This window comes from Dromiciops gliroides, chromosome 1 (assembly GCF_019393635.1).
Source record: "Dromiciops gliroides isolate mDroGli1 chromosome 1, mDroGli1.pri, whole genome shotgun sequence".
Lineage (NCBI taxonomy): Eukaryota > Metazoa > Chordata > Mammalia > Microbiotheria > Microbiotheriidae > Dromiciops > Dromiciops gliroides.
Window position 1 is genome coordinate 721,792,197 of NC_057861.1, and position 27,813 is coordinate 721,820,009.

General features: G+C 35.8%; 1 protein-coding gene across 1 annotated transcript in view; it reads right to left on the bottom strand.

The window, feature by feature from the left end:
* CHL1 (cell adhesion molecule L1 like) overlaps window positions 1–27,813 on the bottom strand; it is a 291,478-nt gene that overhangs the window by 115,149 nt on the left and 148,516 nt on the right. The window contains 3 exon segments of the mRNA XM_043968375.1: window positions 5,682–5,872; window positions 11,203–11,308; window positions 15,470–15,648. Coding sequence (XP_043824310.1) covers window positions 5,682–5,872; window positions 11,203–11,308; window positions 15,470–15,560 — 388 coding nt within the window. The 5' untranslated portion in view covers window positions 15,561–15,648.

Sequence of the window (27,813 nt, forward strand, 5' to 3'; positions counted from 1 at the left end):
ATTTAATTTCATGGTAAAAGAAATATATGAAAAGAAATAAAAGCCTCATGGCAAGTGAGCCAGTCCCAGAGTTAGTAAGACATATGTTCTATTCCTTCCTCTGATTTATATGGTGACCCAGAGCAAATCATCGCAAACTCTAGGGGCCTCATCCAATACTTGAAGATTATAATTTGCAGAGTAAATTCCACTCTGCCTTGGTGGTAGATACTGCTTTCTTCTAAATCTACCAAAGTAGTCCACTATAAGAATGAAATTGTAGACCTGCTCATATGAATGTTTGCTCTGAGAATAGAAGGACAAATGCAAAATAGTCTCTGTCCTCAAGAAACTTATGTGGGATATGACAAGAACCCACACAAATAAGTAGAAAATATATAGCCAATAAAGACAACATTGTTTCAGTGGAATAGGACTAGGGAGGCCCTAGCAGTTAATAAGACTAGGAAAGACATACATTGAAGGTCTTCCCTGAGTTGGATTTTGAAGTAAATGAGGAATGCTGAGATTTAGAAGTGAAGAGGAACTTTTAAAGGACAAAGGATGTTGAGGAGAATTAGAGAGAGAGTACACACCAGCCACAAGAGACAGAGTATGCAAAAGCATCAAGCACAGAGATGGAAAGTGATGTATTAGATGTAGTAAGGAGACTCATGGGGCTGAATGATAGGGTTAAAGAAGAGAAATGTGAGGTTAGTCTACAAGAAGGTTCATGCCAGATAATGTAGGACTTTTAATAAGGATTTTGTACTTTAACTTAGAGGAAAGAGGGGACTATTAGAGCTTCCTGAGAAGGGAAGGGGTATGGTTAAACCTATGCTTTTAGAATACCATGTACTAATATTAATGGTAATAATGATGATAGCTATGGTGATGGTGATGATGCTAACATTTACAAAGTGCTATAAAGTTTACAAAACACTTTACAAATGTTATCTCATTTAGTCCTCATAGCAAGTCTGCAAGGTAGGTGTTAGGATTATGCCCATTTTCCAGACAAGAAAACTGAGATAGATGAAGTGCCTTATCCTGGACCACACAGGTAATAAGTATCTATGGTGAGATTTACTGGCTTCCCCCTCATTTCCATACCCATTGCCAGCATACTACTTCACCTCTTCATTATTGTGTGAGAACAATTACAATAGTCCCCTAAATGGTCTTGCTATATTCAGTCTCTAAAGTCAAACCAGTACATTTGAATCATAACAACTAGTATATATCCTGATACTAATTTTCTGGGCATATTACTACTCATACTACAAATTTCAATTTTTCTATTTTGGATATCAAATTAATTCTAATATCTCTGAACAAGCCTGCTGTCATCTGAAATGTGAATCTAAGTAAGGTTAAGCCTGGTTAGTATCAAATAGGAAATCAACTGGGAATACTGGGTATGGTAGAACTTGGGGAGAATCACACAGCAAAATGCAGAATATATTGGACTTGTAATCAGAAGATGAGTGTTTGAATCTTGGCTTTTCTACTTATTATGTGTGTGATTTTGTACAAATCACTTAATATCTTTGGCCCACAATTCCACATCAATAAAGTAAAGGAGTTTGACTAAATGACCTCTAAGGTCTCTTATAATCGTACCTCTATCATCCTTAGATTGGTGTCCAATTCCCTCAATAATCTGATGCCAATCTATATATTAAGTATTACCTAGTAGAATATAAATTCTTTGAGGGAAGGGATTATTTTAGTTTTTCCCCTACCCTAGGCTCTACTAGAGGGGCAGCTAGGTGGCTCAGTAGATAGAGTACTGGTTCTAGAGTCAGAAAGACCTGAGTTCAAAACCTTACTACAAACCTCTGACCTTACTACTTGTGTGACTCTGGGCAAGTCATTTATTCTCCATTTGCTTTAACACATTGGAGAAGGAAATGGCATACCACTCCAGTATCTTTGCCAAGAAAACCCCATGAACAGTATCTGTGAGTTATGGTCTATGGGGTAACAAAGAGTCGGACATGACTGAACAACTAAACAACAATAAGGCTCTACCAGAGTAACTTGCCACATAATAGGTGCCTAATAAAAATCTGAATTGAACTGACTTATCAGGAGTCTATTTTTGAAGGGCTATGTGTAGTTAGTAGCAACCACTGTGCACTGGTAAAGGATTTTCCCAGTATTTACATCATTTGGTTAACCTTTTTGCAGAAGAACATTATATATTTTGACTTCTTGCTCTGGAACTGAGCTGGCCTGGTGTGCTTTTGAGTGTCAGAGACTCTTCTTGAATAAGCTTGGCAAATTGCTAATAGCCCACCCCTCATCGTGGTAAATATGTGTTACTGGGCTTACAGGCTGTAGCAGTCCTGGCTCCAATGTTCCCTTATAAATAGATTTAATTTATTCCCATTTCCTGCATGGTACCCCATCAATCTGCTTAGGACAAAAGAGAAATAAGAACGTTCTTTCTTCCAGCCCAAGAGCTCTCAATGACTTCATGCTAAGGAAGGACAGCCCGCTCAGCACATTTTACAGTGGCCATTCACAGGCTCTGACAAATGAAAGCAACCACCCTTGCCTTAATTAAACATTCAAATCTCAAAGTTGCATGTATCAGCTAAGCAAATGGATCTTCTTTGGCTCATTTGCGTATAACAGGCAATAAGAACCGTATGCTATTATACCCCCCATCACTATGATAATAAGTTTACATCTGTCTTAGGAGGTAGTGCTCACATTAGAGTCATGCCTCTTTTTTTTTTCTTTTTCTTCTGGGAGAAAGAATACAGTTGGAAGGTAAGAGTTAGAGCAGTACTTCTCATTGTTTTTTTATCTTATTTTGTGACTTTTTTTTATTATTTTGCCATTCAATATGACATTCTGTTATTGCAATATTTCATTACCCCAATGAATCTTTAATCTTATCAATTGAGGATCTCCCTCCTCGTTCCCCTGTTCATATCACAAACTATCCCTCCATAGCTTCTAATCCTGTGCAACTCTTACTCATATTCTCCCATAAATCCTCCACAGTGAGTCTATCCACCATGCTGGGGTGGGGGGGGCTTCCTTTAGGATTTTTCATATTATGAGGCTTTCAATGCACGATCTTCAATCATTTTCACTAGGTGACTGAAGACCATACCTGTTCCTTCACTTATCTCTTTGTGAATACCTTTTACAGTATTTGTCAGAAGTACTGAAAGACTTAGTAGCAAAAGACTTGACATTTGGGGATATATTCTTTGAGTATTACTACTCATAAAACAAAGAATTACATAAAATATTTCACAATCCTCCTGTGGCCTCATTGTTTTCCAATAGTGGTAGTTGTGAGATGGCAAAAGGGGTCAATCATCACAATAGAATATGATAGAAATAATTTCTAGTCTGTTAAAAACATTTTGAGTAAATACTATATGCCTCATCAATAAAATGGTATTTATAATTATATTAGCTATCTCAGAAAATTGTTGTAAGAGGGAAAAATGTTGAAACTATAAAGTACCATACTAATATGACTTATTATCTCTTGTGATAAATTTCAAATATTTGGAGATATGCAAATAGGTATTTTGGATAGAGTACTGAATTTGGAGTCAGGAGGACCTGAGTTCTTTTACAGCCACAAACATTTACTAGTCATGTAACCTTTGGACATTCATTTAAACTCTGTCAGCTTGGGTTTCTTTATTTACAAAATGATGATAAGATCCAACCTCACAAGGTTTTCATAAGTATCGAGTAAGATAATATATGTAAGATAGCACAGTGGATAGATCACTGAGCTTGAAATCGAAAAGATTCATCTTCATGAATTCAAATCTAGTAAAAGAAACTTATTAGCTATTTGATCCTTGGAAAGTCACTTAATCCTGTTTGCCTCAGATGAGCATCTGAAAAATGAGCTGGAGAAGGAAATGACAACCACTCTAATATCTTTGCCAAGAAAATCCCAAAATGAAAAAAGAAAAAAAAAAAGAAAAAGAGAATCCCAAATTAGGTACAGCTAAGTGGAACACTGGATAGAGCACCCAGTCTGGAGTCAGGAAGGCCTGAGTTCCAATATGGCCTCAGATACTTACTGGCTATGTGACTCTGAGAAAATCACTTAACCCCAATTAATAAAAAGAAAGAAAAAAGAAAAGAAAAAGAAAAAAACCCAAAATGGGGTTCACAGAGAGTAGGACATAACTGATGAACAACTAAAGTGTTTTGTAAGCCATAAACTGCTATACAAATACAGGTGATTACTGTCATATTCTTCCTAAACTTCTTTTCTACCAGGGAAGCACCCTGTATCACAAGCTGCTCAGTCCTCATCTGACACTGGTTGTTCTCAGCTATACATACTATAGATTGTCAATGTCTCTCCTTAAATATGTGGCCCAGAATTTGGTGCCCATACATACAGAGATACACCTACACACATCTGCTAATATATTGTGGGGGAACATAAATCATGTGGGAGACTGGAAGTGATTCATAAGAAGTCTGTTTAATTCATTACTTCATCTCTATCCACAGAGAGAATGCAATTATACAATTAATTTGTCTAACATAATTAAGGTTCAACCCCTATCTCTTAACTGCAAAAATATATTCTGTCTTAAATTATTTCTACAAATGCTGGGATCTTAATTCTTCCTTCTTAGAAATGAGTATATTTCAAAACTCTTAATTACAATTCCTTCAACAAGATCTTGCCAATTATTTCATTGCTATAAAACTCCCCCCAACCCCTTCTTTTTCTCTCCAAAGCTATAGCTCTAGGCTTAGGTCTCAACACCAGTAGAAAGTAATCATTATGAGTAGGGAAAGTTTTCTTCCCTACCTTTGTACCCTCAGATCCTATGTTCCTGAAACATAGGAGGGACTAAATAAATGCTTGATGAGAGATTGCTTGGTTACCCAGTTATGTGGTAACTGCAAGAGATTGATAGTCGGGACAGCTAGGTGGCACAGTGGATAAAGCACCAGCCCTGGATTAAGGAGTACCTGAGTTCAAATCTGGCCTCAGAAACTTGACACTTACTAGCTGTGTGACCCTGGACAAGTCACTTAAAGCCCATTCCCCTGCAAAAAGAGAGAGAAAGAAAGAGATTGATAGTCCTGGACCTTAGGCCTATAGGGGAAAAATAACAGATGGAAATAAGTATTTATATAGCATGTATTACATGCCAGGCACTGTGCCACTATGCTAAGAACTTTTTTTCTTTTATAAATATTACCTCATTTTATCCCACAATAATCCTGTAAGGTGGATGCTGTCATTTTCCTAAATTTATGCAGAGGAAAATGAGGCAAAGAGAAGTTAAGTGACTTGCCCAGGGTCACAAAGCCAGTAAATATCTGAGGCCAGATCTGAACTGAGATATTACTGACTCCATGTCCAGGCCTCCATCTACTGTGCCATCTAGCTGCCTATACAAACCAAATTGACTTCACAAGGGACTCTAGGTTCTTTTAGGCATAGAAATGGGAGACCTCTGACATTAGCCACGAGAGGTTTTAACCTTCACTTCTTTCTCAATTTTTCCTGACCGCAAAAACATAACTCAACCCCTCCTGGATCTTCCTGGCAACAGAGTCACTGAAGTGTTCACTAGAGATAAGCATAAATACACATGAAACAATGAGTGCTTATCAAAAAAAATAAAATAACCAGCCTCCTCCCAAAAAAATCAAACATATGCGTTCTACTTTGATCAACTTACTTGGAACTATGAACTCAATTTCTTCTGACATGGCAGTTCCTAATTCATTGGAAGCGAAGCAGCGGTATTTCCCTTGAAAGTGAGTGATGTGTCCTTCATTTAAGATCTTGAAGGTGCCTGTATTATTAGAAGAAACTATCCGTGGATCAGAAAGCAGATTAAACTGTTCCTCATTCTTAGTCCAATGAAACCTGAAAGATTAAGTTAATGTGAAATTAAAGGAATGGTAAATTACAAAATGATGCTCAAATCAAAAAAATATATAGCATTCAGTACAGAGAAGTCCATAGAAATGACTAAATAAATCCTACAACAGAATAAAAATAAGTATCTCTATACATGGCAGAATGTATAGAGGAGGCCCTTGAGAGACAAAATGAAATGAGCTGTTATTAGTGAAATGAAAGATTTGGTAAAATTTATATGAATATGAGATCGATATGGATATATATATACATATATATCTATATTGATTTTTAGCAATAGAGATTGAGAAAGATATGTGGATATAGATTAGATATAAATATCATTTGAATGGATTTAGATATACATATGTCACTTTGTATTATAGATACAAATAAAAACATATCTTATACACCATGATTCTGGGGCAGACCAGTTTTGTTTATTTTTTGAGAGAAGATTATTAAAAGCAAAGTGAAACCCCAGTCCTGATGGAAGTGCCAAGGCAAAAGTGTAGGCACTGAACCCAATGAAAACTCAATCAGAAAGATTAGGACACAAGACAGTAGATTCGGTCACAGTGAACAATGCTACTCACTAGGAAGACTTTAAAGTTTGAGCAAGACTAGTCACTGCATAGATGACACTAAACAACTGACAAAGTCACTTCGAATTATAACCTGGGAAACCAATGTTAGTCTCACTCATTTTAGGAACCACATGTGGTCTGGAAATATTTATAAATAGTTTAATGTTTTTTTTATTGTCTATAGAACTAAATTATAGGATTCTGGAGGTGAGGAACACTATCTCATATCTCTTTGCTTGCTTTATTTATCTTGGTACTTAACCCATAGCTCTAGGCAAATAACAGGTATGCAAGAGATACTAGCTGAATCAATGAACAGATGAATGGACCCTCCTGGAAAGTAAAGGTCATGAAGAAATAAAGAATAGTGATTGGATTATTACCATTAAGATTGCTAAAGTTTTAATTTTAATCATTTTTCTATTAAGAATAGACATTAAACAACGCAGAGTTAATGTTTAATGTTCCATTGAGTTATCAAAATATGATTTAAGGGGTGTTGAAAACATAATCGAGGTATAATGTCTCCCAGAGAATGTTTCACATACTGTCAAATGATCAATTTTCATTAAGGATGTGTCTCTCTTAGATGGATAGGAAGTCATGAGTCTGATCATCTGTAAAATGAGAAAGTTATACGAAATGATCTCTAATGTCCCATTCAGGCCTCAAATATTACCATCTTGTGATTTAGATATCTCAGTGTCTGAATTTATGCAGTATATGCCTTTCTGAAGAAATGCGTGTAAATCCAACTAAAAAAAACACAACGGAATCATGTCAAAGTGGATTTCAAACAATCAATTAATCAGTTATTTGCTAAGGAGCTAGGAATTTCCAGGCACTGTGTTAGGCAATTTGTACAAAGTTTAAAAGAGTCCCTACTTGCCAGTCACTGAAATTCTGTTTAAGACAAGTGTGTATAAGGTATAATCAGTATTAGTATGAAATATGAATAAAACATTTGCAAGTTAATTAATACAAAATTTGGGAGGGATGTCACTAACAGTTAAGAGGATCAGGAAAGGTTTCATGAAGAAGATGGTAGTTGAGTTGAGCCATAAAGGGGTAGACATAATCAACTGGATGTAAGGAGGAAGTACTTCCTAGGAATGTGTATGGCTAGCCAGCACAAAGGTACAAAGGAGGGAGATTGGGTATTGTGTGTGAAGACCAAACAAGAAGGCAAGTTTGTCTGAGTTTCAAAGTTCGGGATAGAGAGTAAGGTCCACAAGTTATAAGCCTAACCAGCTTGTGTAAGGATTTAAGAGCTAAAAAGAGAATTAGATATTTTATCCTAGAAGAAGTATGAAACTACTGGTCTTGAATCCACTATGATGGTCATGAAGCCTTTTGTTAACTGAAGCATTATTGACACTAATTCAGCAAGTAACATCATTTTAGTTCATCGTTTTTACCAAAATGCATTGTCATAAAGCAATTTAAAATATAAACTATTGCTTTGAAACAGTGAGTGCCTATGGAATTTTGGTGAATCCATAATTTCACTGGTATAGTACCTCTTGTAACAATGTTGTTTGTAGATCAACCCTTACCCCTCCCTTCCCCATGATTGATTACTCTGATACTTTTTTAGCATTTTCCCATGAAGAAGAATGTACTAAATAAGGAATGAAGAAAGGAAGAAAAGTAGGAAGGAAGAAAGGAAGGAAAAGAAAGAGGGAAGGAAAGAAAGAAGAAAGGAAAAAATAGTATTATTCACCTAGTCTTTGCCAACTAATATGTTAATTGCTTTACAAATACTATCAAATTTGATCCTCAAAACCACCCTGGAAGGTAGGTGCTCTTTTTATCTGCATTTTATAGGCAAGGAAACTGAAGCAGACAGAGGTTAAATGACTTTCCCAGGTCACAAAGTTAATCGTATCTGAGGATGAATACGAATTCAGATCTTCCAGAATCCAGGCCTAATGCTATATCCACTGTGCTACCTGGCTCCCTCATTTGAAGGCATCTTTCCATTTTCTCCTATATCAGAGGTGCATCTGTAACACTAGGACTGTGTGTCAGTTTTCTCTCATTCTTTATAAATGATACACTGAACATTTTTTTTCACCAACCAAACATAAATGTTTCCATTGTTCTTCACTTATTTGTGATTTTTACCTTTAACAAGATTGTTTTTCCATAATTTGTAATTCTATAGTAATGCTGGGAGAATATAAATATTAAAGTATTATTTTATTATTTTTAGCATTAGTGTTAAGATTCTGGATTGTATTATATTATTTTCAAAAGATGATACAACTTAATCACTTCTACTTACATAATTCTGAGTCTAGCTCTTTATCTAGCTACAATTTTGTTTGTGTATGTATATGTGTGCAAAATGCACGTATTGATGCCGTAATGAAGAGTATCTTAGAAGTAGTATCTTAGAAATATGTTTTTCACCCAGTTTGGTTTTCTAAAGTGGATACTCAAGCTTTTTACTGTGGATTTGAGAGAACGCTCTGAATACTCTTGCAGAGCTCAGTGCATTTATGATATCTTTTGCAACCAGGATAACATGGATAACTTCACCATCAAAAAATAAAGTTTTCATCTTTAAAGTGAGTCACATTGGCCAAAATTGGAGATGAATATGCATCTTCAAGTTTAATACTACATTTCATGTCCAAAATTTGAGGATTAGTGAATTCATTTATCTAAATTTTCACAGCTTCTAGAGTATCTTGTAGAATTTACATGTACATGTTGGAGACCTCTCTGAATAGACTTTTTTTAAAGGTAGTCAGGGTTAAGTGCCTTGCCCAAGGTCACAATGCTAGTGTCTGAGGCAGGATTTGAATTCAGGTCCTCCTGACTCTAGGGCCAGTACTATATCCACTGCACCACCTAGCTGCCTATAACTAGACTCTTTAAGTCTATATTTTCTCCTATGAATTGGAATGCATTTTACAGTGTATATGTAGGTAATAAAACGAGGTGAATTTTGTATTATCTACATCTCCCAAGCAGCTGTTCAATGATGATGTGATGTGATATGAAAAAGCATCTGTAACAGCTTGGTTATGCCTTCCCCATACTTTCATCTAGAATACACTTGAGTTAATAGGTAGGAGAAAGTAGGCAGATGAATCAGATGAATTATTGCTTCCTGAACTCTTCTTGCTTGTCTGATTTTTATAAAGCTACCATCCATAACATTTTCCATTCATGTGGAATCAGCTCTCCATGGAGCTATCTTCAGAATTAATTACTGAAGGCCTTTAAAATTGTGTCACTTCCTGCACAGGTTTATATATATATATATATATGTGTATTTGATGAGGTCCCACAACTTCCTTAACATTGTCATCATATAGTGTACGTGGTAGTGATGAATCAGAATCAAAATACAATGATTCCTCATTCATCACCAATGAGAATAGATCATTATTCTCCCATCAGTCTATTCCATTTTGCACTTGACAGTTCTTTCCTCTGCTTCTATTAACACAAACACTTTAGATGAGTTGCCATCATTTGTTCCTATGTCAAGTGCTCTGTAGATTTTTTTCTCAACTGTTTTTCGTTGTTTTGAAAAGTAGGACTACTCAGAGTCCCTCATCCTCTTCCTTCATCCCATCATAAATGCTAGTTGGTTTGTTTCTTTGTTTGTTTTCTCCTTGGTTACTATATCTCTTCAACTAGCAAGGAGATTATGAGGGTGTGGTGTGTGTGTGGGTGTGTGTGCATGCACGTGTGTGTGTGCACGCACAGGTTTACTTTTTCTCCTATTTGCTGTGGTGACTGTTTTTTAATTGGTCAAACTAATATAGAAAAAAAGTGCGTTTTTCCTTTTGTCCACTTAACCTTTTTTCATTATCAACAGATTATTTAAACACATTCTGTAAAAATTGTAAATAGCAGCTCTTTTGCATCTTTACCTTTGAATGAATGTTTATAACACATTATTTTAATACTTGTTGTACCCAGTTAATGATGTGGCTACACATAGATTATTGATCTTGTAGGAACAATCTCCCTCAAGCCATTCATCCTCATACAGTCTGTTAAGGAATAGTCAAATTTATCTTTTATGATGTTATTTGTTGCTTGGAAAGACCAGTACCTTCAAACTCTGTTCTTGAATTAAAGTGTTGAATAACAAAAGTGATCTGTCTATTATTGCATACACACCAAATGTGGGAGCTAGGAAATGAATCCAATCTATTGATTCCTACAAAGTCTAGAGCCCATTCCACTGGATAAGCACTTCATCAATATAGCAATAGTAAGAAAATTTGACTCACGGATATCTGAGTAAACATTATATGATGTCACCTTGTAGTTAGGAAGATCTTTGTTCAAGCCCTGCCTAATACATACTTGCTGTGTAATTATGAGAAGGCTATTAAACCTCTTTATGATTCAAGGTACTTTCAAAAGTTAACAGAAATGTTTCTTATCAGTAGAAGTGATCAAGATGAAATATGAGGATAATCTAACCCATTCAAAAAGACAATATTGAAGGGAGACAATCCATATTGTTATCTCTGAAAAACATACACCACTAAACTATCTTGGATCCTATTTATTTGCTGAACTAAAGAATATATATATTGCAGGGCCATGGGGATTAAGTGACTTTCCCAGGGTCACACAGCTAAGTAAGTGTCAATTGTCTGAGGCCACATTTAAACTCAGGTACTCCTGAATCCAGGGCTGGTGTTTTATCCACTGTGCCACCTTGCTGCCCCAAGAATATATTTTCAAAGTTTAATCCTGTAGAGTGATACTCACGTTGGTTCCGGGTTTCCTTTGGCTTCACAGACAAATTGAAAGTATTCATCAAAAGGAAATGCAACTTGTACTGTTGACTGTTCTGTGATGGTTGGGACCTGTTTAACTAAATTTAAAAATATGCATTTACAAATCAGACTTTCAAAATCATGTTAAAGCTGACATTGCAAAAGCTATAATCATCTTTGCTGACTACCATACTCGACAAGTAAAGAATCAGCAAAAAATTGAATATCACCCCACAGTTAGAAAGAATATTTTATGCTTACATACCCTTCGTACTATTCATAGTCTCTTACTCTATAATTTGTTATATTCTCCTGCAAGTTATGGACAAGTGATTTGGCTAAATAACTGTAGAGCAATCTAGATTCTCTTCAACTCAAGTAGGCAGAACATATTGTAAAAGAATCCCAATTATGAAATATACTTTTTAACTCCTAATGTCTATGATCAGGACATGCATAACTAGACAGCTTAACATTAATGCCATGTTAAAAAGCAGAGACTCAGGACTGAAAGACAGAGTAAAAGTCAATTATTCCAATTTATTTACAAATGAGGGTGCTTGGTCACACAGAGGGGATGTGAAAGATCCAAGGTACCACAACTAAGGATTGAGAGGCCACAGGCTAGAATGGGTCTCATTTCTATTCTGGTAGTCTTTGTGTTCTACTACTTGCTTCTCTTTCTGTTTTCTATCCATTTTAATCGAACTCCCTCTACATCATTATAATCATTAGGGCTTGTGGTCAGGGAATGGGCTTGGATTATAGTCAACCTGCAATCTACATGGCTGCAGCGGTTCCTCAGAGTGAATATATCCCCTGAATGCTAATGCTGCTGCTGCTGCACAAAGTCAGTGTTATTTAAGCTAGTAAATGATTGGTGGTAGTAGTAGTAGTATTATCAATACCAATGGTGGTGGTGTTAGTAGTAAGAGGAGGAAAAGGAAGAGGAAGAGGAGGAGGAAAAAAAAAAAGCAGGACTAATAGCAGCAAAAAGAGTATCAATGGGGGTACTAAATTGGCAAAATAGCTAGAATCTAGGACTTGTAGTCAGGAAGACCTAAGTTAGACCTGGACAAGTGATTTAATGTCTCTTGTGTCTCATACTGTTCACCTATAAAATGAGGATAAAAATAGCATTTGCCTATCAGTATTGCAAGAATTAAATGAGCTACATATGTAAGCTTTTTGTAAATTTTTTTTTTTTTTGCCAGGCAATGAGGGTTAAGTGACTTGCCCAGAGTTACAACAGCTAGTAAGTGTCAAGTGTCCAAGGATAGATTTGAACTCAGGTCCTTCTGAATCTAGGGCCAGTGCTTTGTCTGCTACACCATCTAGCTGACCCCCTCTTTCTTAAAACATTGTGCAAAGGCTAGCTATTAGTATTAGTAGCAGCATCAGCTAACATTTATACAGTACTTTAAGGTTTGAAAAAATGTCTTAATCCTCACAACAACCTTGGCTTTTTTTATCCCAAGAGATAATGGAATAATAATATAAAAGGAAACTGGGGCTGAGAAAGGTTAAGTGATTTACCCAGTCATAGAGCAGGAAGTTTAGGCAAAACCTATAGAATTTTGAGACCTCAGGAGAATTATTTTCCTCTTTTTTTACTTTTACCTTCCCCATCTATAAAGTGAAATGATAGTTGTCATTAATAATAACAACAACAATCATTTCACTTTATAGATGTGAAAACAAGTTAAATAATCATTATGATGACTATTATTTCTAATAATAAAAATATTTATGGAAGGGAATATTGATATAACACCTTCAGTTTTAGAAAATGATTTACATATAGAAGATAGTTGGTTATGACAACTACTCTGGGAAGGAGGTATTATCATCCTCTGTATTTTACAGTTGGGGAAACTAAGTCTAAGAGAGATTAGGTTGCTTGCCCAGGGTGATAGCACTAATTATCTGAGGTAGGGTTCAAACTCAAGTTTTCTAGCCTCCAAATTCAATGCTCAGTTCACTTCACTACCACAAGATGATCTCTAAGCTTCCTTCAAGCTAGATGTGTCTGTCTCTTTGATGGGCTATTGACTATTCCCATGGCATATGGCTATTAACTGAAGTTCAATTGTCAAGCAAAAGATATATGTAAATGTTCATAAAATAAGAAAATGAATAATTATGTCCATTGCAGCATATGGCTTCCAGGTAGCTATGGCAACTCTTTGTCACAGTCTGATCAACCTTATTGCCCTTCAGATTACATAGCTCTGCATTACAGTTCAAGGTGATGAGGAATAAATTATCATGGTAACCATCCCTTAGATATCAGTTAATACCTTGTGAACACCATGTTTATTAGAGTATTATTCCTTCTCATATTTGCCCTGCTTGTAAAGGCTCAGAAAAAGCTAATTATTCAGGGAATGGCTCTAACCACCTTTGGGTATTTATAGGAATATACATTCTACATTTTAAATCCTTTTCTCCATAATTAGGCCAATTACAGAGGCAGCAGACTCTTTTGACATTCAAATGGGATATCTGAGTCAGCTGCATTTTCCAAGGAGGGCTCTGGAGTCCCTGAAATGCTCGTATAAATATTCAATTCCTCCAAAAACATTCCATCAGTATTTGACAACAATTGTTTTCAAAGTACATTACACTCCATGAATACTAAGGATTTGAACAAGTAAGCAAGACAAATAGGTGGTGCAGAATAATCAATAGTTTATTGCAACCTCCTTTCCTCAAGAGATAAGTTCATGGCTGATGGTGATACTGCAGAGAGGAAAAGGAAGGATGGCTAAAGGGAGGGGAAGGAGGAGAAACAAAGGAAACTGGATCTGGGTTGGAAATACCAAACACAGATGAGGTAGAACTGGTCAGGAAAAGGGAGAAAAGCCAAGTCTCAGAGGATTTCTTTGAAACTACAACCCTTGCCTTTATTCTCTATGCAAAAAAGAAAAAGAAGAAAAAAAAAAAGCACAAAACCAATTTCATTTTCCAAAGGAAAAAAAAAATCAATGAACCTCCTTTTTAATATATTAAGAGCCGGAAGGGCTATTTAATCTCCTTTAGTCCAACACTTCAATGTTATGAGAGAAAATTTAGACCCTCTTGGTGAAAAAGCAGCAGGATGCAGTACAATGAGATAAGGATTCGGATATAAAAGATTTCAGATTGAGTCTCTGCTCTGTCATTTGTCACTCTGTGACATCAGATTTCATATTTGTAAAATGTGGACAACAAACTCTCTGCCTTTCTCTTTGCCTATTCTCTTTTTCTGTCTTTCTCTCTCCCTCTTTCAGTCTCTCCCCCCTTCCCCCCTCTCTCCCCCTCCCCCCTCTCTCTTACATAAATTTTTATAATATATCTAGATCATCTATAACTATTTCCATCTCGATCATTGTACCTATATGATCTATATATCTCTCAAATATATATATATATATGTATATAGAGATAAAAACTAAATTAAATTAATAATATTGGTAATCCAAAGACTATGAAGTCTTCTTTGAATTCCTTTTGTCCATAATTGATGAGATGATTTTTGAGTACAAAAAGAGACCCCTTAAAAACTTCTAATTAAGAATAAATGAAAAACAATTTAAAAATTCAAGTCAATTTGTGGATAATTGCTGAAGTGGCAGCTGGACCGATATCATGCCACCTAAAAGTGGCACTAGTCTAAGGAGAAAGGAAGGACGGGAGGACAGACTTTCACTGTGTTGGAACCCTATCTTATCTGCTTGGTTTTCAGAATGAGGAAAAAGCAATTGTCAGAGAATAATGACAGCTTTGAAGTGGGGGCTACCTCCAACAACGTAAAAGGGTAGGAGTGGATCCTCTGAGAAGCATAGTGTTCTCTGGATCATGTAGTTCATTGACATAGTATTTAAGGAGTTTTGCATTTCCCAAAATATAAACGATAACAGTGAGTGTTGTTGTTTTTTTTTGTTTGTTTGTTTTTATAGTCCTGAGATGTCACTGAAATTCCTGATGAAAAGAAAAAAAAAACTCCCTCTAACAACTCAAGTCACCCATTGCTATTCCAGTCTTAGAGCATTCTCTGGGGGCAGTGAGAGATTAAATGACTTGACCAAGGTCACACAGCATATATGAGGATCAGGACTTGGAGTTAGGATTTCCTGACACTTGGACCAGCTTCTCTATCCATAATATGCAACTACCTTTCATTCAGTTTTGTTGTTGGGTTGTTTTTTGGGTTTTTTTTTTACTCTATCTTCTACTGTAGCTTCTCAACCAATATTTATTACATCCTGAAATATTACCTGAGATTGGTATTTCAATGGCTGTTGTTAATTTTAACATGAAGAAAAGCAGACATCTTATGTATCCTCTTCGATTTAACTGCATCTTCATAACTTGTAGGAGGTTAGCAGTCTAGTAAGAAGGAAAGATGACTGAAGTTCTCTCACCACGTGTTCCACAGGAAGGAGATGAATTGAAACTAGAATGTCAGAAAATAACAATAACACTATTAGCCCATGTGCTCTGAAATATTATTAAATTCCTGAAACTTCATATACCATTTCTATTAGGCCATATTTTTTTTTCAGTTTTTTTTCTGACATGGCTCTCTATATACATGTACACACCCCTCACCCTCAACCCCATATCAGTCACACAGTGGACACAAGAACATTATGTCACATTGCCTGAGAGAGAAAAGGGCAGTTAAAATATAGGATTTTGGTAATCTTGCCTGTTAATATTTGTTGTGTAACTGAAAGAAGTGTTCCCATTGGAGAGAACTCAATTGTCCTAACGAATGGTAAATGGTACAGCAATGACCTCATTCATTATCATGACCCCTTTCCATTAATTCTTTAAAATGGAGTAGTTAATCCCATTTGATTCATTAATATTCGTAACAAATATGAAGCTGTGCTTTTCTTGCTCTTTCATTCTGTGCTGTTCAAAGTCACCAGCCCAGAAGGAAGGAGATTAGAGCTAGAGAAGGGAGAAACAAATGAGTGTAGGCTAGTTCAGTTTACTAACATTCTCATTTTGGTTGAACTATGAGAGGTAAGAATATCAACCATCTTCATTCCCTAAAGCTCTTCTTCCATTAAGCATGGAAACTGATTCATGCATGGGATTTATTGTAGGAAGGGACTTTATAGGTCATCTACCCCAAGCCCTTCATTTGACAGATGAGAAAACTAAATCTTAGAGAAATAAAGTTATTTCGTTAAGGTCGCACAGGTAACAAGAATGGAAGAATGAATTTAAAGGCAGGTCTTCCTGACTCCAAGTTCAATATTAGACAAATCATAACATGCTGCCTCTTATCTTCTATACCTTAAGAATTAATGGGGAAATCAAAGTATCACTGGGAAGGGGGGGGGGAACATCCCTACAAAGTTTGATGCGAAAATTTGTAAAAACATAGGGTGCCTTTGGGGTCATCTGGGTGACTCAGTGGTTAAAGCACTGGCCCGGGATTCAGAAGTACCTGAGTTCAAATCCAACCTCAGACACTTAACACTTACTAGGTCTGTGACCATGAGCAAGTCACTTAAATCTCATTGCCCTGAAAAAAACAAACAAAAACAAAAACAAAAACAAAAACAAACAAAAAAAACAAACAACAAACAAACAAAACATAGGGGTGCTTGTTTACCAGTTTCACATACTGTGCATGTCACCCAGAAGTTGGGGAAAATAACAACAACACAGATGGAAAATAACTTAATGATATACTCTGACCATATTTAATCCTATTGTTTTCTTTTTCCAATTGATGGTAAGCAACTTGAAAGCAAAGATAGTCATGTCATACCTTGTTTATAGTAGCCACTTAAGAAATGTTTGTTCAATTGCATTTAAATATGTTTACATATTTTTATTCATGTATGAAAGATTCCAAAAATACAAGGCCTGTGTGTGTGTGTGTGTGCATGGACACACATGCCTATGTGTGCCTGGAAGGTGGTATTTGAACTTTTATGAGACATTCGTAGGGACTTTTAATCAGAAGCCCTATTGATATGATAGTTATTGCTCTATTAACATTATTTAGAGTGCTATTAAGAGAGAAGTTCTGATTTGGGGAAGCTATCAGAATCATTTGTCAAAGCATAGGACTGATTAATGCAAAACAATGCCTTCTAATCTGTACTGTGTCATACTAAAGTATAATAGGGTCACTTTTTATTAATTATAAGTACACCATACTAATTCTATCTCAAAAACATGGGGAAAGATCCTATGGTCACTGTTTTATTTGGTTGAGGTTGCAGGGGGTGGGGGTGGGGGGGAAGGAATTCAATTTTTTTTAAACCTTTAAAATGAGACACACTGTTAAATTGCTGCAGTTGGACAGTGTATAAGATCCTAACTTGAATAAAAAGAAAAGAATAGGTTGCATTGAATTTGGGGAATTAATCAGTGATTTTTATGATTACAACTTTCTCAGACAGAGACCCTCATTTCAAACATCAACATTCTTCTGGTGATGTTACATGGGTGCCAATTATGCGATACATAATGTCTGGAGAATTAAATTTGGGGGAGGCATGAGGGAAGGAAACCAATTAGGAGGCTATTGCAATAAGTCTAGCAAAAAAAATGATGAGGACTTCTGCTTTGACCAAGTGTTTCAGTAGAGAAATAAACAGATATGAGCGATGCTATGGAAAATACACCAAGATTCATCATCTCATTGGACATGTGGGGAGACATAAACAGGGAAAGTGAAGATAACACTGGGGTTATGAACCTGGGAGCCCTGAAGAACAGTATAATCATTGGCATAAACAAGAAGATTTATTATTGAGGGGGGAGATATTAAATTTTGTTTTGGATATGTCAAGTAAAATCTCCAAGACAAGTCGAGAAACCTTTAATAAGCAGGCATTGTGCTAAGGTGCTATGCTAAGTGCTGGGGATATATATTGTGCATGTATGCATGCATGCATGCTTGTATGTATATATACATATTCAAACAGACATAGATATATGTCTATATTTGTGTGTATGTGTAGACACCCATGCATACACATACACATAAACATAAAAACATATATACATACATACACAGGGGAGTAAAGGCAGGGAGAGAATCCTCACCTTTAAAGAGTTTGCGACCTAATTGGAGAGACAACATATAATTATTTGTTATTGATAAACAAGATCTAGTGAGGATAAATGATAGATAATCAAGAAAGATAAGGCATTAGATAAAAGAGAAAATAAATGGGCTTCTTGTGGAAGGCATGATATTAGCTGTGCCTTAAAGGAATACAGGAAAGTCAGGAGGCAGAGGTAAGAATGGGAAAAAAAAAAATCCAGGTATGGGGCCAGCCAATACCCACTTTAGAAAAGAATGGTATGGATAACCTAACAAAGGAGTCTAAGTAAGAGTGAGCAGACAAGAAGAATGAACAAAAAGATCGTTTTATTTCAATGGCTTGGGTGGGGTGGGTTTGGGGGTGAGAGACAGTACAGAATATTCAGGATGAGAGTGCTGTCAACAATGTTATATGCTACAAAGAGTTTAAAGAAAGGAAGATTTAATAAGATGATCAGATTTGGTAATTAAATATTATGAGTAACTTCAGCCAAGTGGAAGTCAGATTGCAAAAGGTTAAGAAATGGGTGAGAGAAAAAGAAGTGGTCTTCTTCCTTTCCCCCTCCCCTTCCCTCTCCCTCTCTTCTTCCTGTTGCTTCTTCTCTGCTTCTCCTCCTTCTCCCCTGAAGTTTGTCTCAGGAAAGTAAGAGTGATATGGTATTCTAGCTAGAGGACATGGTAGAAGCCAGTAAAAGGACTGTTTTATTTTCATTTTCTTAGGATGGAAAATTCTTGGGCATGTTTGAAGGCAGACAGGAAGGAAGAAGATGGATAAAGTTTTATGATTAGAGAGAGAGGTGATGATTGATGGGGCTATCTGCTGGAGAACAAAAAAAAAAGACAGGAGATGAAATCAAGAAGACATGTAAAGGGATAGCCTTGGCAAAGAGAAGGTCCATCTCATTATCTGATAATGGAAGAGAGAATTGGAGATGATTGAGTAGAGTATTACAATAAGGAGAAGGAAAAAGTATGAGATGATGATGAATTACAACAGTTTTTCTTTTTTTTTTCCTCTATGTAAGAATCAAGGACCCCAGCTGAGACAGTGTAGAAAGGAGATGTGAGACACCTGAGTTGAAAAGAGATTATTTTCCTTACAACAACCCAAGGAAGTGAAGATTACAATGATCATTTTCCTTATTTTTGCATATTAGGACACTGAGGTTTAGAGATTCAGCACCCAACCTGAGATTCTCAGTAAGAAGTAGAACAGACTTGAGTCCAAGTCTTTCACCTGCCAGACCAGTAGTCTTCCTACTACATCACATCTCTGTTTCCTGATAAAGCTAATTCTTTATCCAACTGTAGCTTTTTCAATGTTCAGGGATATATCTTTAAAAGTTGTTATACTAATTGATTTGGTGGGTGATATCCCTTCCACCCCTCAGTATTCTTAGATGTTCTCACATTGAAGAACAAGTTATTTAAGATTATTCACGGAGCTGGTAGTCATAAAACAAGGTAGCTAGTTGCAAGGCTGTAGTTCACATCTGTTTAATATAGAAGGCTATGGAGGAAAGATTTACTTCCTTCACCTTTTAATGTCTCTTTTTCCTTTGTAAAAGATAAGGGCAGAAAGCTGATGAAACTTCTTATAATTATATGATCCTCTCTAATAGCAATCCATTATTTACTATTTGGTTCCATTAAAACTCGATGTTGATTGTTTTAGGGGCAGCTCATTTCTTTGTTTAATGAGCTGCTCTTTATTTGTGAAGACCAAATTGTTCAAAACCCTGATGCTATTAAGAAACTATGTATTTCCTGATTCATATGCCATAAATTACCCTTTCCTGAAGCAGGGAATAAAAAAAAATTCGACATTCAAGTAAGTGGGAAAATGTTAAATTCCCATTAATCTCCCAAAGTGGGTTAGCATCCTTAAGTACCTCTAATTATTATATCAAAATAGCTCATAGATACTAATTGCTCAATGGTGATGAGCTAGGTGTAGGAATTTTAATGGTTTTGAGAAGACAGCCTCAATCTCAGCTAACTCATATAGGCATACTTAAAAGATCTATAGTTTTGTCATCAAAGGTAACTCAATAGAGATTTGATAGTTAAGCCCTAGATAGATTTACATATTTCTTAAGATTTTATGGTACAATGCTATATTTGTTATTACCATTCTTATATATTTTTCTTTTTCTAAATGGTGTTCAAATAGAAATGACCCAGGGATATCTCTATCCTGTTATTATTCTTTTGTGTTCAATACCCAATGCAATGTTGTACAGGTAGAGAAACTATTTTTTGGTTATTTTTGTTGAATATATATGTGTGTTACATATAGAAATATGTATGTGTATCTACACGGAGAGAAAGATTGAGGGGAGGCAGAGACAGAGACAGAATAAAGACTGAGAGACAGAAATAGACTAGACCTACCACATCAATGATATTGGGAGTTCCATTTACTGATACAGATATTGGCATCTTCTCTGTAACAGTCTTGAGATTTCCCAGGATCACATATACTGTGTCTTTCTCTATGTCTCTGTCTGTCTCAGTTTCTGTCTATCTGTCTCTGTCTGTCTCTGTCTCTCTGTCTGTGTATGTATATAGTTTCAGCACTGAGATTTCAGCCAATGTCTTCCTTGCCCTGTACCCTGTCCACTTATCTAAGCTACTTCTTGTCAAGTGTTCTTATAAAAATGGGAAGGTAATTCCTGTTCATATAATGCAAAACACGTTCATACAGCAGAGTCAACATCAACAAAGCTATCTGTCTCCTGATTTTGTTTAATGGTTAATTCCACACACGACCTTATCTTTTTATAAGATTCTGATTTCATTTACCAGAGACATGCATGTTAAGAGGGTGTTACTTAAAAGTCACTAGTAATGAGAAATTGACCCCCTGCAGGGTTAGCCACATTAAAAGATGACAATAGAGAGCACAGAAACAGCTTTTGGATTGTAGAAAGAAAAGCTCTTTGTCATTTCATCATGTAGGATATGGAAAAGGCCTGCCTATTATATAGATCTATTTTGCAACATAAGATAAATGCAATTTTAAATCTCAATTTGTCTTTCCTGGATAGAAAATGAGTTTCATACCACATTCTAGAACTCAGTGAAATAGCAACCAATAGAACTGGTAAAAAAGCTCAGTCTGAAATGAAAGAATAATAAGGTTTTTGGGCATAGCCCAAACCAGTAGCTGTCCCACTTCACAACGTTAAGGCCATTTAACTCAAATCCCATGTGGCTGGCAATACAGCCCTGGAGCAGGCGAGGTTTTAATTAACTGTCTGTGAAATCTGGCAAAAGTAAAAAATCTGTCTACCTCCTGCTGCTCTTCTGTAGAAATAATAAAAGTCTCCAACTTCCTTCCCAAGGGGAATCAAAGTTCTTAGTCATATCAGATATACTGGTCAACAGATTTATTTCCCAAGAAAATAAGGAATCTAAGTGAGTGATACTTGCCCTAAGATGATATTAAAGAGAAAATAAAGAAAAGCAAAGCAGATATTGAAGAAATCTATATGTTCAATTCATCTTGAATTAGAAGCAAGAAAAACAAATGTTTCTATGCAGTAGTTTTTGTGTTTTCTTCTATAGGACAAAAAGAAACAAAAAAGAAACAATTGTGTTGTTTCCATTGTTATTGTCATCATTTTAATTATTGAGATTATCTTTGTTATCACCAGTGCCCACCACTACTACTACTCTACTACTATTACTACTAAAACTAATACTACTGCTACTACAACTAGTGCTACAACTACTACCACCACCATTGTTACTATATTTGCTGCTATTGTTATTACTACATATTTTGTCTCAAATTTCAGAAAAATTCTTAGACAACTACGCGGGTCTCACTTTTAGTAGTCAGCCTCAGGAGGTAGAAATTCACCCTATTTCTTTAGATGGTATCTGTTCTGCTTTTGTCCCTGAATTTGTGATTACATATTATGTTCAAACTGTAAGGTACCTAATAGCCCTTTGATAAGAGGAAAAGGGTAACAATTCAACTTTGTGAAATATGTTTCATATTAAACTCCTAACTTTTGTATCAGAAGAGCCCAGTGTTACATAACAAAGTAAAAAACTCTGGAATTCAATGATGATTTTGATACCATCTCCGTGACCATGAGTAAGGTAGTTTCCTCCTATGTAAAAAGGGATAATAACACTCTACCACCCATATTATAGGGCGATTGTGAGCAAAGATCTTGGGAAATATAAATGGGCTATAAAACAGGTAAAATTATAAAGCTGTGAAAGCTTTAAATTATCAGTAACGATAAGAAGAGTAGATGAAATCAAAGAGCTATTAAAAAAAGAAAGAAGAAAAAGAATTTGAGGTCATTGAAAAATGTCACAACACAAATTCCAGAAATTATACCTAATACCTACATGAATGAGAACATTAATATTGATTCTGCAAAGGACTGAAAAGATGAGCTTGCTTAGATTGGAATCTCAAAAAGTACTTTTTTGAGTTTGAAGATGAATTCAAGTAGCAGGCCAATTATAAAAGCATTGGTATTTAACATAGTTACAAGGAATGAGCAACTTTTCCCCAAAATATGTCAAAAATAAATCCAAAACTAAACTCATTATCTTTCCCCCAAAATAAAACCCTTTGTTTTTTCCTAGCTTCCTTATTACGATGGAGGGTTCCACTATCCTCAGTAAACCAGGTTTGCAACCTAGGTGTCATTAAAAAAACAAAATCAAAAACAAAAACAAAAACTTCCTCCTTCTTTCTCATTCCCAATATCCAAACAGTTGCAAACCCTTCCCCACTGCCCAGTAGGTTACATTTGTGGTAGTAGGGCTGCAAAGCTTACTCGCAGGCTCACAACAGTGATTCAAAGGGCAGAAATTTCGTCACACAAATAGTGAAGAACTGCAGAGCAGATTGGAGCAGCAGCACTGTATCTCAACAGAACTCAGCCAGAGAACTGGGGAAAAGAGGGAACTAGCTCATGAGACCGGTGTGAGATAGGGAGACACTTGACTAAGCCTGAGGAAGAGAGTTTGTAATTGAAATGGGGATATGCTCCCTTCCATTCTTCTCCCCACCAAAGTCTTGTCACTCCCCTCATTTGTAGCAGAGACCAAGGCTGTAAATCTTGACTTGCCCAGCAAGGAAGAAGACTGAGACAGCTTGGAAATCCAACCACCCAGGGATACTCTCAAAGGGAAGGGTATCAGAAAGTAAGCAAAATGAAGAAAAAGGGAACAAAAAAGAATGAAATCCCTGACACTTCACACTTACTAGCTGTGTGACCCTGGGCAAGTCACTTAACCCTTAGTGCCCCACAAAAAAAAAAAAAAGAAAGAAAGAAAAAGAAAAAAATCATCAAAGATCTCAGAAGAAATTAAAATAAAAACTTTGAGCAAAAGGGTATGTGAATGTGTATATATATATATATATATATATATATACACACACACACATATTTATGCATATGTGTACATACATATATGTTGATGTTTAGCCATTTAAGTCATGTATGACTTAAATGGCCTCATTTGGGGTTTCTAGGCAAAAATACTGGAGTGGTTTGCCATTTCCTTCTCCAGCTCATCTTACATATGTGGAACTGAGGCAAACAGGGTGAAGTGACTTGCCTAAGATCACAAAGCAAGTAAGTATCTGAGGGCAGATTTGAATTCAGGTCCTTCTGACTCTAGGCCGAGTACCTTAACCAGTAAGTGTGTATTTATGTAAACACACATACACGTGTATATACAGGCTGCCTAGCTGCATATATATGTATGTATATATGCATGTATTTGCATATGTACCTGCCTTTATACATTTATATTTAGTTTTGTGTGTGTGTGTGTGTAACAGAAAGGAATATTTACTACTGATTGAGTTTTAAAAATTCAGGCATATGTGGATAAATATTTCAAGAAAAAGGAAAATGGATGAAAACCAATGATTCACAGGATCGTGTGGATTCTGGAGAGAGCAGAGAAACTTATCAGGACATCCCTAAATGGTTTAAAGGGGAAATAAGAATGTTGAAAGCAGAATTAATGGCCTGAACAATAAAAATAATTGGCAGGGGGCAGCTAGGTGTCACAGTGGATAAAGCACCGGCCCTGGATTCAGGAGTACCTGAGTTCAAATCTGGCCTCAGATACTTGACACTTACTAGCTGTGTGACCCTGGGCAAGTCACTTAACCCCCATTGCCCTGCAAAAACAAAAAAAACAAAAATAATTGGCAGTGTAGAAAAATTTGAATCCATGGTAGCAAGTCTCACTAAAGAAATAAAGTAACTAATCATGAATGTAAATTCATAGAAGTGAAAGCCAAACTGGAAGAAGAAAAGTTTTTAATGTAATAATATTAACAAAACAATATTAAAAGAAAGTACATTGATCTTCATGAAAGAATCAATAGAAACAATTTAAGGCTTAGATGTCTCCCATAAAATATAGCAAATCAAAATATAAACTTCATAAAGCAAGTAATAATAAAAACAAACTTTTTGTAATTTCTAAATACAGAAAGGAGTTTGTCAAATGAAAAAAATAGACAGAATGCCGCTAGAAAAAATATATATACTAAGCTGTAAATGCCAAGACATATAACAGTAAAATTTAACAATTATGCAGATAGCAAATTTTGCACAACAACAAAACTTAAGGACAACAAGAAAAATTTGGAACTAAACATTCTATGAAAACAAATTTTGAAAACTATCCTTATATCTAACTGGAAAATAATAAAATACTTAAAAAAACAAGAACAACAGAAATAAAGGACACCAGAGGGACCAATAAGAGATTTCTTTCTAAACGGATACAAGACAAAGAGGTTGAAAGCAGAAGTGAAAATGAAGAAACAGGACTGAAATAATATGGGCTAAAACTCTTACAGAGTAGTGGTGGTAGTAGTCATGGTAGTGGTGGTGGTGGTGGTAGCAGTAGTAGTAGTAGAAGAAGAAAAAGGAGGTTCAGGAGGAGGAAGAGGAGAAAGAAGAGGAGGAGGAGGAGGAGGAGGAGGAGGAGGAGGAGGAGGAGGAGGAGGAGGAGGAGGAGGAGGAGGAGGCGGAGGAGGAGGAGGGGGAGGAGGAGGAGGAGGAGGAGGAGGAGGAGGAGGAGGAGGAGGAGGAGGAGGAGGAGAAGAAGAAGAAGAAGAAGAAGAAGAAGAAGAAGAAGAAGAAGAAGAAGAAGAAGAAGAAGAAGAAGAGTTATTCTTTCCCTATCGTGGTTTCACTATATCATGAGTTGGTGTAAGTAATTAAATGGGAATTTGGGGAGAATTTTGCTGCAGCCACAGTTGATGCATAAAGGCCAGCAGACAACACAGAAAAAAGTTTAGGATCAGAAATGCATACAAATGTTCATATGTTTTCTTTTAATATCATAATAATTAAGAGTTCTTTGGTAAGAAGAGCCAAAAATTGTTATGCATTGTCAATATAAAATTTCTGAATGTGAAAGTACATAAAAAGAAGAGGGCAAAAAGAAGATAGAAGGGAATATATGATGTTCCCTAATGAAGTCCAAGTTTAACAATAAAGGAGGAAAGAGAAAAAAAATCTCATCTAGTATATCAGAAGAGTAAATAGAGAAGAATGGGTGAAGAGACACAGGAAGGGTTTTGTATAAGGGGGAAAGTAATGAAGAATTATTATCTCAAGGATGGGAAAGGTTACCACACTGGATATAATGCTGAACCTGGAGATAAGTAGAACTGAGTTCATTTTAGCCTCTGACACATATTCACTGTGTGCCCACAGGCAACTTACTGTCTGCTAAAGTTTACACAACTATAAAATGGGAATAAAAATAGCAACTATTATGCCCAGAGCAAAATAAGTTCTTAATAAATGTTTGTTCCCTTCCCTTTTCCTTTCCATGGGAGAAGAGAGTTATTTAATGAAAGGGGAAGGGGATCTTACATTGAGTATAATCTACTGTGGTATAATACTTAAAGACACCACTCTTTCAGCCTCGGGAAAATAGGAATCAACTCTTGGTGTCAGCCAACATCAATAGGAATTAAATGGCAAAGACTAAAGGAAGAAATTTTGAGACAAATGGGGGTGGGGGGGATGACCAAGGAAAGGACAAAGGTCAATAAAGAATTACACAATTAGAGACATAGGATAATATCTACCATGGGGCAAAATTCTCTCTATCACCTGCAGGAATTGGCATTTCTAATATTACAATATATTAGAAAACAAAGAGGAACAGGGAATGAGATCTGTAAAAAAAAAATGTAATGATTAAGAAGAAAGAACCTAAAATAGGTACCCTAGAAGCTTCAAGTCTGTGAAAAATATTAGGAATAAAGAACTGCATAAGGGGTGATAACAATTAGAATTGTCAAAATGAATAGTTTTTAAAAGAGGAAGATGATAAGGGAAATAAATCTTTAAAAAAAAGATAAAGAGAATTTTAAAAAATGTATTTATTTATGTATTTGTTTGTTTATTTATTTAGTTATTTGTAGGGCAAAGAGGGTTAAGTGATTTGCCCAGAGTCACACAGCTAGTAAGTGTCAAGGGTCTGAGGCCATATTTGGACTCAGGTCCTCCTGAAGCCAGGGTCAGTGCTTTGTCCACTGCACCATCTGGCTGCCCCTGGTAAAGAGAAATTTAAAAAACAACAACAACTAAAATCAAAATCAAGTCAAATGAGATGAAAAGAGGAATTTTACTTGACTACAACTGCAAGGAAGGAAAGAATCAATAATCTAAAAGGGGGAATAAGCAACTAGATAAAAGCAAGAAAGAAAAAAGGAACTAATAACTAAAATTCAAAAACTAGGGAAAGAAATAACAAATGGGAAATAGATCTGATAGGGGAATAGAGATGGTGGGAATAAAGTTGTCTTAAAATGGATTAAGCAAAAAATCTAATGAGACTGTGGTACTCTGTTAACAGAGGAAGAGGGAAAACACTCTAATTTGGGGAGGGAAGAAACAATATTACAAAAAAAGTATTACTAACAGACAATTCAAAAAAAATTGCATCATAAAAATGGATAAATAAGGAAGCTTCCTAATGGTAGAAGGAACTATAGAAAAGAAACCCTGTATCAGTATTAAATACACATGCTCCAAATGTTTTAGCATTGAAATTGATAAAAAAAAAATCATTAACCAAACTACATGTAGACATATGCAGTAACACAATAGTGACAGTAGCTTCCAAGATCCCTCTCTCAGTTTTGGACAAGTCTTAACAACAACAACAACAACAACAACAAAAGGGGGAAGGGTAGCAGATCAGAAAAATCAACAAGCTGTTCATGAAATTAGAGCTAACAATCTAATGCCATCTTATAAATAGGGCTGCAAAAAAATATACATATTTCTCAGTATCACATCACCTGGAACTTTTCCAGAAATTGACAATGAATTGAGGTATATATATATTGCAAACAAAAATAAAGGGTAGAAATGAAAATGCACCTTTTATAAACCATTTCACATTAAAAATAGAAGTCATTTAGGTGCAACAAATAAGACCAGACTCAAATTGAGTTTTAATAATGGAATCATAAATAATGAGTGGATCAAAGGAAAAATTATGGAAACAATAAAT